We start from the raw sequence: 17993 nt of genomic DNA on the forward strand, positions 1-17993 counted from the left end.
CCCTACCCACTCTAAAACCTCCTTGCTCATCCGCAATCCTACATTCTGTCTTACCTCTAATTCTTTCAATTATAACCCTACCGTACACTTTTCCTGGTATACTCAGTAAGCTTATTCCTCTATAATTTTTACAGTCTCTTTTGTCCCCTTTCCCTTTATATAAAGGGACTATACATGCTCTCTGCCAATCCCTAGGTACCTTCCCCTCTTTCATACATTTATTAAACAAAAGTACCAACCACTCCAACACTATATCCCCCCCTGCTTTTAACATTTCTGTCATGATCCCATCAGTTCCAGCTGCTTTACCCCCTTTCATTTTACGTAATGCCTCACGTACCTCCCCCACACTTACATTCTGCTCTTCTTCACTCCTAAAAGATGGTATACCTCCCTGACCAGTGCATGAAATTACTGCCTCTGTTTCTTCCTTAACATTTAAAAGTTCCTCAAAATATTCTCGCCATCTACCCAATACCTCCATCTCCCCATCTACTAACTCCCCTACTCTGTTTTTAACTGACAAATCCATATTTTCCCTAGGCTTTCTTAACTTGTTTAACTCACTCCAAAATTTTTTCTTATTTTCATTAAAATTTCTTGAGAGTGCCTCTCCCACTCTATCATCTGCTCTCCTTTTGCACTCTCTCACCACTCTCTTTACCTTTCTTTTACTCTCCATATACTCTGCTCTTCTTATAACACTTCTGCTTTGTAAAAACCTCTCATAAGCTACCTTTTTCTCTTTTATCACACCCTTTACTTCATCATTCCACCAATCACTCCTCTTAAAGATACGTACATTGTTTAATTATTGTAGATATAGTTTTAAAGTCTGGATACATAGTAGTAGATTTAATTAGATTTCTTAATTAAATTAATGTCTCAAAGAATTTTTTAGTTTCCTTTGGGGGTTAGGCTTGGATTGGAGTTCTTTTCATACATATGATTGTCGTGTTACTTGTCAGTGGATCTAAGTACTGTGTTGTATGCTTTTAGTTGCCAGTAGCCATTGTTAGTTTAATCTCTTTTTTATAATTTATCATTAGAGTATTTGGTTATTAGAAGAGTGTAAATTATAGAAGTTTTGGGTATTATTTAAGATATTTACATCTATGCTAATGATTTGTTTGCTAGTGTTAGTTTTCTTTTTCAGTTAATGTTTCTTATTGCCCTTGATAAAATTGTTTATTTATATTTTATTAAGGAATCAGAATGTTTTAAGTGATGTTTGATGTTACAGTGGTACCTCGGGATACGAACTTATTTCATTCCAGAAGGCTGTTCGAGTGCTGGTACCGAATGAATTTGTTCCCATAAGGAATAATGTAAATTAGATTAATCCATTTCATACCCCCAAAAATACACTTGCAAAAGCACTTACATAATTTTTTTTTTTTTAACAAGTCGGCCATCTCCCACCGAGGCAGGGTGACCCAAAAAGAAAGAAAATCCCCAAAAAGAAAAGTACTTTCATCATCATTCAACACTTTCACCTCACTCACACATAATCACTGTTTTTGCAGAGGTGCTCAGAAACACAGGGATATGTCGTGTATAAAGATACACGACATATCCCTCCAAACTGCTAATATCCCGAACCCCTCCTTTAGAGTGTAGGCATTGTACTTTCCATTTCATAATTTACATAATTGTTCGTGTTTTGAGCTGTTCGTATCCTGAGGTACCACTGTACATGTATTTGTCTTTAGAAAGATAGAATAGTGGTGAATCATCCTGTCAAAATCCTTACCTCATCAGTATGCTAAATTAATTTTGAACATCTTCTGCAGTACCCTGAGATGCTTATCCAACCCAGATTTCCTACATCAACTATGATATTTATCCCCATCCCCTACCCCTTTGTTCTACCAATCTTTCCTCAACTCCTCCACCTCCACTTCTTTCTGGCTACCATCTTTGTCTTGTAGCACTGAATGACGTTTAAGGGTTTAGCACTATCCATTAATATAATACGGTGGACCCCGCTTATACATCGTTAAGTTCCTCACTTAATGATGGAGTTACGTTTAAAAGACCATGTCAGTGAACGAATTCATCGCTAAGCAAGAAGCATACTATAATGGTAGTGGGTTTGTGTGAACCATCTTTAATATTGTTTTAATATCACCTTTGCACCATTTATAAAAATTTTAGTATATTTTTAAATGTTTATACAGTAGTGTACTGTATACAGCCTCTACTCACTTAGCGACGGAATTCCGTTCCTAAGACCTCGTTGGTAAACCAATTCGTCGCTAAGTAAGGAGCATATTATAATAGTAGTGTGTTTGTATCAACCATCTTTGGTATTGTTTTAATGTCACCTTTGCACCATTTATAACATTTCTGGTAGATTTTTAAATGTTTATACAGTAGTGTACTGTACATATATTGTAATAAACAGAATAGAGGAAATCAGCCCTAATATACATTATTTAGGTGTGCATACTGGTCAGAGAGCCTGTAGTAAGCCCAGGTTGCCAGTAAATGAGTACGTCGCTAAGTGAGGAGAGGCTGTACTGTACACACATTACTTACATTAAAATATTTTCCTCCTTAGCTTATAGTGAGTGGTGAATATATTTATTGTAGGAAGTCTGTAAAAATGAAGAATGGGTATAATTGAAAACTGCTGCATTAGTGAAATACCATAAAGTGAAGGACTGTAAAGCGGGGCACCCCTGTAGTAATAATAATAATAATAATGACCACCATCTTTACCTTTCAGCTAAGCTTGTGAATCTGAGGCTTGGTGTAGCTAATCAGTTCATATTCCCTTTGCCTATGGAGGAATCAGTGGTAGTGTGTGGTCTAGAAGTTACACTGCTTGAGGCCAACCAGTAAGTTTTATATGCAGTATTCTATATGATATTTATAAAGTAAAGCTATTAGTGAAGTAGAAAAAGGTGTAATAGTTTTTCATTGTAACTGTCTTATAATGGAAACCAAATTAGTAAAGGAGAGTTTGAAAAGGATTGTTGAACATGCAGAGGAAAGAGGTGCCATGCCAGAGATGCATTGAATTAAACTGTTGAAGTGTGGTATAATAACATTGGAACAATACGGTAAATAGACACTAAAGTCTGTTTCAGAAATTAACATAGAAGGTAAATGGAATAGGTAGAAATTAAGTAATATCTCAAAGAATCTGAGTTTTCTTTTATTTTATCTTGGGTCTTGTTCTAATTACTTTTCTTTTTATATCCATGGGGAAGTGGAATAAGAATCTTTCCTCCGTAAGCCATGCGTGTTCTAAAAGTCCCTTTATATAAAGGGAAGGGGGACAAAAGAGATTGTAAAAATTATAGAGGAATAACTTTACTGAGTATACCAGGAAAAGTATATGGTAGGGTTATTATTGAAAGAATTAGAGGTAAGACACAATGTAGAATTGCAGATGAGCAAGGAGGTTTTAGAGTGGGTAGGGGATGTGTAGATCAAGTGTTTACATTGAAGCATATATGTGAGCAGTATTTAGATAAAGGTAGGAAAGTTTTGTTGCATTTATGGATTTAGAAAAGGCATATGATAGAGTGGATAGGGAAGCAATGTGGCAGATGTTGCAAGTATATGGAATAGGTGGTAAGTTACTAAATGCTGTAAAGAGCTTTTATGAGGATAATGAGGCTCAGGTTAGAGTGTGTAGAAGAGAGGGAGACTACTTCCCGGTAAAAGTAGGTCTTAGACAGGGATGTGTAATGCCACCATGGTTGTTTAATATATTTATAGATGGGGTTGTAAAAGAAGTAAATGCTAGGGTGTTCGGGAGAGGGGTGGGACTAAATTATGGGGAATTAAATACAAAATGGGAAGTGACACAGTTACTTTTTGCTGATGATACTGTGCTTATGGGAGATTCTAAAGAAAAATTGCAAAGGTTAGTGGACGAATTTGGTAGTGTGTGTAAAGGTAGTAAGTTGAAAGTGAACATAGATAAGAGTAAGGTGATGAGAATATCAAATGATTTAGATAAAGAAAAATTGGATATCAAATTGGGGAAGAGGAGTATGGAAGAAGTGAATGTTTTCAGATATTTGGGAGTTGACATGTCAGCAGATGGATTTATGAAGGATGAGGTTAATCATAGAATTGATGAAGGAAAAAAGGCGAGTGGTGCATTGAGGTATATGTGGAGGCAAAAAATGTTATCTATGGAGGCAAAGAAGGGAATGTATGAAAGTATAGTAGTACCAACACTCTTATATGGGTGTGAAGCTTGGGTTGTAAATGCTGCAGCGAGGAGGCGGTTGGAGGCAGTGGAGATGTCCTGTCTAAGGGCAATGTGTGGTGTAAATATTATGCAGAAAATTCGGCGTGTGGAAATTAGAAGAAGGTGTGGAGTTAATAAAAGTATTAGAGGGCTGAAGAGGGTTTGTTGAGGTGGTTTGGTCATTTAGAGAGAATGGATCAAAGTAGAATGACATGGAGAGTGTATAAATCTGTAGGGAAAGGAAGGCGGGGTAGGGGTCGTCCTCGAAAAGGTTGGAGGGAGGGGGTAAAGGAGGTGTCGTGGGCGAGAGGTTTGGACTTCCAGCAAGCGTGCATGAGTGTGTTAGATAGGAGTGAATGGAGACAAATGGTATTTGGGACCTGATGAGCTGTTGGAGTGTGAGCAGGGTAATATTTAGTGAAGGGATTCAGGGAAACCGGTTATTTTATATAACTGGACTTGAGTCCTGGAAATAGGAAATACAGTGCCTGCACTCTAAAGGAAGGGTTTGGGATATTGGCAATTTGGAGGGATATATTGTGTATTTTTATACATATATACTTCTAAACTGTTGTATTCTGGGCACCTCTGAAAAAACAGTGATTATGTGTGAGTGAGGTGAAAGTGTTGAATGATGATGAAAGTATTTTCTTTTTGGGGATTTTCTTTCTTTTTGGGTCACCCTGCCTCGGTGGGAGACGGCCGACTTGTTGAAAAAAAAAAGAAAAAAAAAAAGTATTAACTCTGTCTTTGTTTCTATGAGGATGGGCTGATTAAGTATACAGTGTAGATCAGTTTTGTGAAGTGTGTTGTACTAATTTTATTATCTTACAGATAACCTTGACTTGATAAGGATCTTAACAGATTTAAACATTTTCCCAGTTAAAACTTTCTGCAAACATGTGTTTTTTGCACATGAATATGAGTACTGGTATTAACATGGAAGTTTTTGCAGCTGTCCTGGAGCAGTGATGTTTTTGTTCAAGCTAAGAACGGGTGCTACAGTTCTCCATGTTGGTGATTTCCGTGCTCACCCAAAGATGGAATCCTATCCTGCATTGTGGAACTGCTCCATTGATACTCTGTACTTGGATACTACGTATGTCACCTGTGAAGTTTCTATTAATGCTGTGCAATCTGATTAAGTGAATAGAGTGTAAGGATTTTTTTTATGGGGTTTTATTGTATGTTATATAATAAGTGAACATGGATTCCACCTCATATCTTCTACAAGGCCAATGAGTTAATGAGACCTCATATTCTTAATTGATTTATATGATGTAAATACACACACATTAATTATTAGTATTAGAAGGATTATGCCATACTATTCTTAATGAAATAGTTTAAATTTTTATACCTTTCAAAAATGCAGTCCATTTTTAAATATAGTATATTGAATGTGGTGTATAACCCTTGTGGTTTAGTGCTTTTTTCTGATTATAATAAATTGAAGTATATTGAATGCAGTTTTTACAGTTTCAAGTTAGCACACTAAACATATATTATTCACTTCAGAAAATATTTGTTTTTCCTTTACAGATATTGTAATCCAGTGTATAGTTTTCCTTCTCAAGAAGATGTACTTGAAAAGTGTGTGTCAATCGCTACAACCCATGTTAATGACAACTCTAAGACGCTCATTGTTGTGGGATCATATTCAATAGGTATTGGTACACCTAAGAAATTTTTGGCTTCTTTGGTGTTTCATAAATCTGTATTAGCTGTTCAGTTAACCATAAAGAGATTAAAGTCCCATCTAGTGCCAGTCTAAGAATAGTGCTCTATCCCAAATATATATTATTTTCTAGCTGCATAGCATTGTTTAATTTTAATGTTGATATAAGGTCCCATACTGTTTATAATATAATTAGCATATGTACATATATACACAATTATGGAAGTGAATAGCAAAAAAAAGCATTTTAACACTCCAGCTGTTTCCCACCAAAGTAGGAGCTACTGGAAGAAAAAGGAAACACTTTCACTGTTGCTCATTCAATCACTCAATGTATTACTAGATCAAGAAAGCACTTAGCATATACAGTGGACCCTCGAGTTTCGGCAGCCTCAACTTTCGTGAAATTCGACCTACGGCGAGTTTTTTTGGCAAAATTTGGCCTCGAGTTTCGTGATTAGACTAATGTTTCAGCGACCGTCCGGTACCCGTCCGCCCGTCACTGCGCACACCAAGCCAGTCTCCCACACCATTCACGCTCAGTGTGCCATTGTTTACTAACACGTGACCATCACCCCGCGGGTTCATACAATACATTTCATAATAATCCATTGTTTTTTGTGCTTGCAACTGCTAAATAAGTCATCATGGACCCAAGGAAAGCTAGTGTAAGCCCTTTGGTAAATAAAGTTAGAAACACGATCCAGAGGGATTTTGAAGGGTTTGAGGCAGACCCTGTCCCTGCTGACTCTCTGCCTGTTGTGGAAGGTGTTGTGGCATTGGGCAAGTCCATGGGGTTGGAGGTGAGTGACAGGGATGTGGAAGAGTTGGTTGAGGACCACAGAGAAGAGCTAACCACTGATGAACTGCAAGAGCTTCAACTGGAACAGCATCAGACCACAGCCGAGGAACTTGCTTCAGAGGAGGAGGAAAAGCGAGTGAAGGAGGTTCCTTCTTCAGTGATTAAGGACATGTGTGGAATATGGAATGAGTTGCAAAGTTTTGTTGAAAAGTATCACCCTGACCAAGCTGAAACAAGCCATATCTGCAACATGTACAATGACAGTGTTGTGTCCCACTTCAGGGAAATCTTAAAGAAACGCCAGAAAAAGACCTCTCTGGACAGATATTTTGTGCGACAGGGGTCCAGTGACTCTCAAGTTGTTCCCAGTGGCATTAAAAGAAGAAGGGAAGTAACCCCAGATAAGGACTTGCTACCTAAAGTCCTAATGGAAGGAGATTCTCCTTCCAAACAATAGTGTACACCTTCCTCCTTTCCCCTCCTCCCATCTTCCATCCACCCAGAAGTCTCCAGTAAAGGTAAATGTAATGTTATTATTTTTTATAGGCATGTACTTGATTTCTCATTGATTTCAGTATATAAATCTTTATTTAATTTGAAAAAAAAAATATTCTATTTTAATATTTTTGGGTGTCTGGAACAGATTAATTTTATTTCCATTATTTCTTATGGGGGAAATGGTTTCGAGTTTCGTGAATTTCGACTTTCGGCAGGCTCTCTGGAACAGATTAATCACGAAACTCGGGGGTCCACTGTATTTCTTTACATATGGTTAGGACGTGATAAGTCCATTGCCTGCCACACATTGATGCAAATATCTCTGTGCCTCTGGCATTAATAGGGCAGTAATGATCAACATGATGGTGAGTCTTAGGCACATAGAGCAGGAAAAATCTGGGAATTAATTGCAAAGATCGCAGCAGAAAATGTGACTGACAAAAACAGATTGCTGTGCAGACATATAGAGATTTAGATTTCTGCACATACTTTCCCAAGCGGATATCATATTGTGACCCAGATGAATACTGAAGGTAAATATGTCATGTATGCTTTTATTGCAGGGTGGCTAAATATACGTACATACAACTTTTTTATCTCATAATTTGTACAGGGTTTTTGAATCACAATGAAATCTTTGTTTGCTTGGCCCTCCCCTCTACAAAAAAAGTGCAGCATGTAATAATGGAGCTGGGCAAAAAGTATGAAAAAGGTAACTCATTGCTTGTAGCTTCTGATGTGTTTCCTTCACATTCAGAATTACTTTTATATTTTTTCTTTTTTTTTTAACAAGTTGGCCGTCACCCACCGAGGCAGGGTGACCCAAAAAGAAAGAAAATCCCCAAAAAGAAAATACTTTCCTCATCATTGAAAGTACAGTGGAACCTCTACTTGCAAGCGAATCCATGTGCGAGTTTTTCCAAATACGATCAGTCGATGGGTCAATTTTTTGCTTCCATACGCGAGCAAAATTTCCATAAACGAGCAGACCTCAAGGCAGGTTCCTTGACACTGGTGAGGGGCTCTTGCTCTTGATCTAGGGAATTGTATCTCATTTGTTTATTGAAACTTGGGCAATGTATGATGGAAAGATGCTTCTTAATGCACACCAAAAATGAAAGAAATCTAAGCATAAATAATGGAGTTCACTTCTCAGCAATTAGCTATCCCTTAGCGGTATTTTCGTATGGTTTTTATGGTTGTATTCTCGTTTTTTTGGTCTCATTTCATAGAATGGAAGATATATTACAGAAATAGATATGATTGTGATTGCTTTCATGATGAAAAGTACCTTGAAATTGAGCTCAACGTAGGAGAAATGTTCGATTGTTTTGGCTGTGTTCAAGAGTAAACAATATGCAGTCATGAATGGGTTGACATTATACAATTTTTGAAATAAGGCATAACAGTAAATCTTATATTTTTTGTGTGAATAAAAATTACACATTTATGTTGTAATAATAATAATACGTAATAATAATAATATGTATAATAATAATAGTATAATATAATACAATAATAATAATATATGTATAATAATAGATATAATAATAATATACTACATAATAATAATTATAATAATAGACGGCTTCAAAAGGCCGTCACTAGATGGCAGTGTTTACCACCACAAAGAGGGAGTGGTTGTGGCTGCCTCCACTTGTTACATAATGACATATTTTATTCATTCTAGAGTATATATCAGGTTTCTATGTTATTTATATTGTTTATTATTTCATATTAGATAAACTGTGATAGATAAATAAGACATAGAGTTGATGATAGCGAAATATTCAAGGAGTATTTTGTCCTGTCTCTAGACAAACTCGTGTCCACTGCCAACACCGCCCATACCACTACATGAATTACATACATGTATTTTATTTATTTTAGAGTATATATCAGGTTTCTATGTTATTTATATTGTTTATTATATCATATTAGATGAAGTGAGATAGATAAATAAGCCGTAGAGTTGATATTAGCGAAATTATTGAAGTACAGAATTCCACTGGAACGAATTAATTGCATTTCAATTAATTTAAATGAGGAAAATTGACTCTGCAAACGAGCAAATCCAGTTGCGAGCAAAGTCATGGAATGGATTAAACTCACAAGTAGAGGTTCCATTGTATTTTCGTTTTGGAGATTTTATAAATAACAAAAAGGCACAATACCGCGACTGGAACGATACACAAATACATAAGAAGTAAACGACTTGGACCATGACAAAGTCACACATTTTTTTTTTTTTTTCAACAAGTCGGCCGTCTCCCACCGAGGCAGGGTGACCCAAAAAAGAAAGAAAATCCCCAAAAAGAAAATACTTTCATCATAATTCAACACTTTCACCACACTCACACATTATCACTGTTTTTGCAGAGGTGCTCAGAATACAACAGTTTAGAAGCATACACATATAAAGATACATAAGAACATAAGAACGAAGGAACACTGCAGAAGGCCTACTGGCCCATGCGAGGCAGGTCCAAGTCTCCTACCGGCTTAAGCCAATGCACCCAACCTAGTCAGGTCAGGTCACATTGACTTAAGGGAGGAACACGGCAACCGACCTGGTAGCACAAGCTATCAGGTCTAACTCACACCCACCCACATCCACTCATGTATTTATCCAACCTATTTTTAAAGCTACACAACGTTCTGGCCTCTATAACGGTACTTGGGAGTTTGTTCCACTCATCCACAACTCTATTACCAAACCAGTACTTTCCTATATCCTTCCTGAATCTGAATTTTTCCAACTTAAAACCATTGCTGCGAGTCCTGTCTAGGCTAGATATTTTCAGCACACTATTTACATCCCCTTTATTTATTCCTGTCTTCCATTTATACACCTCAATCATATCCCCCCTAATTCTACGTCTTTCTAGAGAGTGCAGATTCAGGGCCCTTAGTCTATCCTCATAGGGAAGGTTTCTGATACATGGGATCAACTTTGTCATCCTCCTTTGTACATTTTCCAGAGAATTTATATCCATTCTGTAATAAGGTGACCAAAACTGTGCAGCATAATCTAAATGAGGCCTAACCAAGGATGTATAGAGTTGAAGAACAACCTGAGGACTCCTATTATTTATGCTTCTTGATATGAAGCCAAGGATTCTATTAGCTTTATTGTGAACACTTATGCACTGTTGTCTTGGTTTCATATTACTGCTAACCAGAACTCTTAAATCTTTTTCGCAATCCGTAATATTAAGATCTACATTATTTAGTTTATATGTGGCATGGTTATTGTCCTGTCCAACATTTAGATACACAACATATCCCTCCAAACTGCCAATATCCCAAACCCCTCCTTTAAAGTGCAGGCATTGTACTTCCCATTTCCAGGACTCAAGTCCGACTATATGAAAATAACCGGTTTCCCTGAATCCCTTCACTAAATATTACCCTGCTCACACTCCAACAGATCGTCAGGTCTCAAGTACCATTAGTCTCCATTTGCTCCTATCTAACACGCTCACGCACGCTTGCTGGAAGTCCAAGCCCCTTGCCCACAAAACCTCCTTTACCCCCTCTCTCCAACCCTTTCGAGGACGACCCCTACCCCTCCTTCCTTCCCCTATAGATTTATATGCTTTCCATGTCATTCTACTTTGATCCATTCTCTCCGGTATAATATCCTAGGTAGTAAGTTGGTAGACAGCAACTGCCCAGGGAGGTACTACCATCCTGCCAAGTGAGTGTAAAACGAAAGCCTGTAATTGTTTTACATAATGGTAGGATTGCTGGTGTCCTTTTTTCTGTCTCATAAACATGCAAGATTTCAGGTACGTCTTGCTACTTCTACTTACACTTAGGTCACACTACATGTACATGTACAAGCATATATATACACACCCCTCATTTTTTTCTTCTATTTTCCTTCTAGTTCCTGTTCTTATTTATTTCCTCTTACCTCCATGGGGAAGTGGAACAGAATTCTTCCTCCGAAAGCCATGCGTGTTGTAAGAGGCGACTAAAATGCCGGGAGCAAGGGGCTAGTAACCCCTTCTCCTGTATATATCACTTAATATAAAAGGAGAAACTTTCATTTCTCCTTTTGGGCCACCCCGCCTCGGTGGGATACAGCCAATGTGTTGAAAGAAGAAGAAACATGCAAGATTTCAGGTACATCTTGCTACTTCTACTTACACTTAGGTCACACTACACATGCATGTACAAGCATATATGTACACACCCCTCTGGGTTTTCTTCTGTTTACTTGCTAGTTCTTCTTTATTTCCTCTTATCTCCATGGGGAAGTGGAACAGAATTCTTCCTCCATAAGCCATGCATGTCGTAAGAGTCGACTAAAATGCCAGGAGCAAGGGGTTAGTAACCCCTTCTCCTGTATATATTACTAAATGTAAAAGGAGAAACTTTCATTTCTCCTTTTGGGCCACCCCACCTCGGTGGGATACAGCCAATGTGTTGAAAGAAGAAGAAACATGCAAGATTTCAGGTACATCTTGCTACTTCTACTTACACTTAGGTCACACTACACATGCATGTACAAGCATATATGTACACACCCCTCTGGATTTTCTTCTGTTTACTTGCTAGTTCTTCTTTATTTCTTCTTATCTCCATGGGGAAGTGGAACAGAATTCTTCCTCCATAAGCCATGCGTGTCGTAAGAGTCGACTAAAATGCCAGGACCAAGGGGTTAGTAATCCCTTCTCCTGTATATATTACTAAATGTAAAAGGAGAAACTTTCATTTCTCCTTTTGGGCCACCCTGCCTCGGTGGGATACAGCCAATGTGTTGAAAGAAGAAGAAACATGCAAAATTTCAGGTACATCTTGCTACTTCTACTTACACTTAGGTCACACTACACATGCATGTACAAGCATATATGTACACACCCCTCTGGGTTTTCTTCTGTTTACTTGCTAGTTCTTCTTTATTTCCTCTTATCTCCATGGGGAAGTGGAACAGAATTCTTCCTCCATAAGCCATGCGTGTCGTAAGAGTCGACTAAAATGCCAGGAGCAAGGGGTTAGGAACCCCTTCTTCTATATACATTACCAAAGTTAAAAAGAGAAACTTTAGTTTTTCTTTTTGGGCCACCCATCCTCGGTGGGAAATGGCTGATTTGTTGAAAGAAGAAAGAAGACAAGGTATAATACAGGAATAATATTGAGAACCAGGTTCACTTGGTCAGAATTTGTCCTGGAGATGGTCAAGTTAAATAGGTAATACTAAGTGTATCTCTAGGCTCCAATAGTGTAATAAGCTATTTAATAAATATTTAGTTATCTGCCTGATGAGAGTAAATACACATGCAATTCACTAAACCCATGCAGGTCATTCATTGCAAGGATTAGTGGATGTTCAGTTATCCATCTGCTGTATGTGAAACAGATGTACTACCTAGTTGGACTTATCTACAGGAATGCTAAGAGTGAATAAGCTGTAATATTTTAACCATTTCTGAGGTATTATTTTAAGTAATTAACCCTCTCACTGTCGTGACCCCTGCTAATGAACTTGCTCCCAGTGTTGACGAATTTTCAGAAAAAAAAAAAGTTATTTTTTGTTATGAAATGATAGAAGATCTTTTTTCGAAGGTAATGAAACCAAAAGTATGAAATTTGATGGAAAACTTATGCATTTACACTCTTGCAAATTTAGCAGTCTGCAATATTTATGCATCAGTGATTTTGCTTAAATTGAACCCTGTTTTGAGCCAGGTCCATTGTTCCAGTCGACCAAACTCGTAGCTATTTCACTAGAACTCCTTTTATTTTATTGATTCAGTACAAGAAACTGCCTATTTACCTGTTTCATTTACCCAATACAGTGATCAGAAATTGATAATTTGGCCAATTTCACACAAAATTCAAGAAAGCCCAATTTCAAAATAGGGTCCAGAATAAACAATGCAGACATTTCTGGCAGTAAAATAAAAAAATTTCTGTTCATTAGTCACAGCTCCAGGCCCCTCTTATGTTACACTTGCTTTCCATTTTGAATTTTTATTCACACAAAAATAGAAGATTTACTGTATGCAGTTTCTGCTGATTTGAGCTCAATTTCAAGCTACTTTCATTCCCAAAACCAATGAAAATCATCTCTATTTCTGTAATATATCTTCCATTCTATCAAATGGAACCAGAAAATGAGAATACTGCCATAAAAACTATATGAAAATATGTACACCGCAAAGTCGCTGTTTTAAACCAAAAATACTGTTGCAGTTTTTTCTGTGCTGCAGGATTTGTTGTTATATGGTGCACATTTACCACATAGACCCATTCTCTCATATTGAGGTCACAGACCCTGAGCTGCTTTGGGGATTAGTGTGGACGGTTACAAAGCATGGCTTGCTTCTGCAGTGTTTTAAAAATTGAGGTTGGAGAGTTGAAGGAGGAGGTCTTGCTTCTCCAGGAGGAGATTAGGAGGCTGAAGGTCCACCTCAATGGGTCTGGGAGAGAGTGTGAGGTGGCTGGAGTTGTGGGGAATGAGGCTTCTAGCAGAGAGGTGCAGTCTGTCTCTCGCTGTGAGGAGGCTGTAGTTGGGGAGGCAGCAACGGCTACCAGCAGTGAGGTGCAGCCCAGCACCTGCTACAAGTGGCGAGTAGTTCACAGTAATGGAAGGCGCATCAGAGTAAGGAAAGTTAAGAGTGAAGATCTGAAGGTAGGAAATCGCTTCTCTGTTCTTCAGGATGAATGTACTTCAGTGGCCAGTGAAGGTAAGGGTACTACTGCCCCTGCTAATGGAGGTAAGCGCATTCTTGTGGTTGGTGACTCTCAGGTAAGATACATTGACCGTGCTTTTTGTAATAGGAATAAGAAGATGAGAGATAGAGTGTGCTTCCCTGGAGCTGGTGTTGGGGACATTGTCAACAGGCTGGATAATATCATGTCAGGTAATGGGAGCAAGCCCATTATCTGTCTCAGTGCTGGTGGAAATGATATTGGGAAGGGTAGGAGAGAAGAGCTGCTAGATAAGTACAGGTCAGCTATAGATTTCATTAAGTCTAAGGGAGGGATCCCAATCATATGTAGCATCTTGCCTAGAAGGGGAGTAGGAAATGAATGGTTGTCTAGGGCAATTGGTGTAAATTGCTGGCTAGACAGATACTGCAAGGAACTTGCAATCCCATTCATTGACAACTGGAACAACTTTTATGGCAAACATGATATGTATGCAAGGGATGGGGTACATCTCTCTGGGGCTGGGGTGGTAGCACTTGCAGACTCGATTGAGAAGGCCATTGGTGAAATGCCTTTGATTTTAAACTGATGGAAGATAGAGGTATGGGTGTGTGTGGGAAACAAGCAGGTTGCAACACTTGGGTTGGAAACAGTAAATGTATAAAAGGCATTCAGCATGAAGTTATAAATAAAGACAATAAATCAGGTCAGCAAACAAAGGGGGACAGCAAAGGGCAGCAAGGGACTAGCTCCCTTAAGGTTTACTATACTAATAGCAGGAGTGTAAGAAATAAGATAGATGAGCTAAGATTAATTGCAAGTGCAGGAAACATTGATATTATTGCTATAACAGAGACCTGGCTCAATCTGAAAGATAGAGAGATGCCCTCTGAATGTCACATACAAGGCTATAAATTATTCCACACTGACAGGGTCAACAGGAAAGGTGGTGGAGTAGCGATGTATGTCAGAGACAATTTAAATTGTTGTGTTAGACAAGATATTAAATTAGAAGTGTCAGCCACTGAATCTGTTTGGTTACAGCTTCTCGAGGGCCGAGAAAAACTAATTTTGGGTGTGATTTACAGGGCCCCAAATCTTGATAGGGAGTGCAGTAAACTTCTATGGGACGAAATTCGTAAGGCATCTACATACGAAAATGTTGTGCTAATGGGAGATTTCAACTATAGACAGATTGACTGGAGCAATTTGACAGGAAATTTAGAGTCAGGTGACTTTCTTGATACGATCCAGGATTGTTTTTTAAAACAGTTTGTGACAGAGCCAACTAGGGGAAATAACCTCCTTGACTTGGTTCTTGCCAGTAGGGAAACACTAATTAATAATCTTGAGGTTAATGATGAGCTTGGGGAAAGTGATCACAAATCACTCAGTTTTAATATATCATGGAATTCCCCTAATAATGGCAATCAAGTCTCCGTCCCTGACTTTCGCTTGGCTGATTTCATAGGACTGAAAAATTACTTAGGTGGGCTGAACTGGAATGACCTGACTAAGGGTCAGGTAGGTGGTGATGGTTGCCGATATGATGCTTTCCAGGGCATAGTTCTAGCTGCTCAGTCAAATTATGTTCCAAATAGGGAAATCAGATCAAACAAAAATGATCCTAAATGGATGAACAATAGATTAAAATATCTGATTGGTCAAAAGAGAGGCATATATAGGCAAATCAAAAGAGGAGAGGGGCAATTGAGAAATCGATATATTCAGTTAAAGAGAGAAATAAAAAAGGGAATTAGAAAAGCAAAAAGAGATTATGAGGTTAAAGTTGCAAGAGAATCGAAGACTAACCCAAAAGGATTCTTTCAGGTATACAGGAGTAAGATCAGGGACAAGATAGGCCCACTCAAAAGTTCCTCGGGTCAGCTCACTGACAGTGATAAGGAAATGTGTAGAATTTTTAACACATACTTCCTCTCAGTTTTTACACAGGAGGATACCAGCGATATTCCAGTAATGATAAATTATGTAGAACAGGACGATAATAAACTGTGCACTATTAGGGTCACAAGTGACATGGTCCTTAGGCAAATAGATAAATTAAAACCTAACAAATCCCCAGGCCCTGATGAACTGTATGCAAGGGTTCTAAAGGAATGTAAAGAGGAGCTTAGCACACCTTTGGCTAATCTTTTCAACATATCACTACAAACTGGCATGGTGCCAGATAAGTGGAAAATGGCAAATGTGATACCTATTTTCAAAACAGGTGACAGGTCCTTAGCTTCGAACTATAGACCAATAAGCCTAACCTCCATAGTGGGAAAATTTATGGAATCAATAATTGCCGAGGCAGTTCGTAGCCACCTTGAAAAGCATAAATTAATCAACGAATCTCAGCATGGTTTTACAAAGGGGCGTTCCTGCCTTACGAATTTATTAACTTTTTTCACTAAGGTATTTGAGGAGGTAGATCATGGTAATGAATATGATATTGTGTATATGGACTTCAGTAAGGCTTTTGACAGGGTCCCACATCAGAGACTATTGAGGAAAATTAAAGCACATGGAATAGGAGGAGAAATTTTTTCCTGGATAGAGGCATGGTTGACAAATAGGCAGCAGAGAGTCTGCATAAATGGGGAGAAATCAGAGTGGGGAAGTGTCACGAGCGGTGTTCCACAGGGGTCAGTGTTGGGCCCCCTGCTGTTCACAATCTACATAAACGACATAGATGAGGGCATAAAGAGCGACATCGGCAAGTTTGCCGATGACACCAAAATAGGCCGTCGAATTCATTCTGACGAGGACATTCGAGCACTCCAGGAAGATTTGAATAGACTGATGCAGTGGTCGGAGAAGTGGCAGATGCAGTTTAATATAGACAAATGCAAAGTTCTAAATGTTGGACAGGACAATAACCATGCCACATATAAACTAAATAATGTAGATCTTAATATTACGGATTGCGAAAAAGATTTAGGAGTTCTGGTTAGCAGTAATCTGAAACCAAGACAACAGTGCATAAGTGTTCGCAATAAAGCTAATAGAATCCTTGGCTTCATATCAAGAAGCATAAATAATAGGAGTCCTCAGGTTGTTCTTCAACTCTATACATCCTTGGTTAGGCCTCATTTAGATTATGCTGCACAGTTTTGGTCACCTTATTACAGAATGGATATAAATTCTCTGGAAAATGTACAAAGGAGGATGACAAAGTTGATCCCATGTATCAGAAACCTTCCCTATGAGGATAGACTAAGGGCCCTGAATCTGCACTCTCTAGAAAGACGTAGAATTAGGGGGGATATGATTGAGGTGTATAAATGGAAGATAGGAATAAATAAAGGGGATGTAAATAGTGTGCTGAAAATATCTAGCCTAGACAGGACTCGCAGCAATGGTTTTAAGTTGGAAAAATTCAGATTCAGGAAGGATATAGGAAAGTACTGGTTTGGTAATAGAGTTGTGGATGAGTGGAACAAACTCCCAAGTACCGTTATAGAGGCCAGAACGTTGTGTAGCTTTAAAAATAGGTTGGATAAATACATGAGTAGATGTGGGTGGGTGTGAGTTAGACCTGATAGCTTGTGCTACCAGGTCGGTTGCCGTGTTCCTTCCTTAAGTCAATGTGACCTGACCTGACTAGGTTGGGTGCATTGGCTTAAGCCGGTAGGAGACTTGGACCTGCCTCGCATGGGCCAGTAGGCCTTCTGCAGTGTTCCTTCGTTCTTATGTTCTTATGTTCTTATTTACCGCTCACACCTTATCTGAGTGAGCTGAGTTTATGGCATTCTACTATGGGACCAACATTGGTTTTAAAGTTGTGATACAATGGGACTGACAGTGAAAGGGTTAAATACAGTACAGTGAACCCTCGGTTAACGATATTTTTTCATTCCAGAAGTATGTTCAGGTGCCAGTACTGACATAAGGAATATTGTGAAGTAGATTAGTCCATTTCAGACCCCCAAACACACACATACAAATGCACTTACATAAATACACTTACATAATTGGTCGCATTGGGAGGTGATCGTTAAGCGGGGATCCACTGTACTGCATAACAAAAGCATTTAAATTTAAGGTTCATTAGTCACAGCTCCAGGCCCCTCTTATATTACACTTGCTTTCCATTTTGAATTTTTATTCACACAAAAATAGAAGATTTACTGTAT

General features: G+C 38.4%; 1 protein-coding gene across 10 annotated transcripts in view; it reads left to right on the forward strand.

The window, feature by feature from the left end:
* LOC128691038 (DNA cross-link repair 1A protein) overlaps window positions 1-17993 on the forward strand; it is a 78678-nt gene that overhangs the window by 38214 nt on the left and 22471 nt on the right. For all 10 annotated transcript variants that reach the window (XM_070089129.1, XM_070089135.1, XM_070089136.1 and 7 more), the window contains 3 exons: window positions 2732-2843; window positions 5169-5312; window positions 5756-5880. In XM_070089129.1, the coding sequence (XP_069945230.1) occupies window positions 2732-2843; window positions 5169-5312; window positions 5756-5880 (381 nt within the window). The remainder of the gene's footprint in view (window positions 1-2731; window positions 2844-5168; window positions 5313-5755; window positions 5881-17993) is intronic.

This window comes from Cherax quadricarinatus, chromosome 27, assembly GCF_038502225.1.
Source record: "Cherax quadricarinatus isolate ZL_2023a chromosome 27, ASM3850222v1, whole genome shotgun sequence".
NCBI lineage: Eukaryota > Metazoa > Arthropoda > Malacostraca > Decapoda > Parastacidae > Cherax > Cherax quadricarinatus.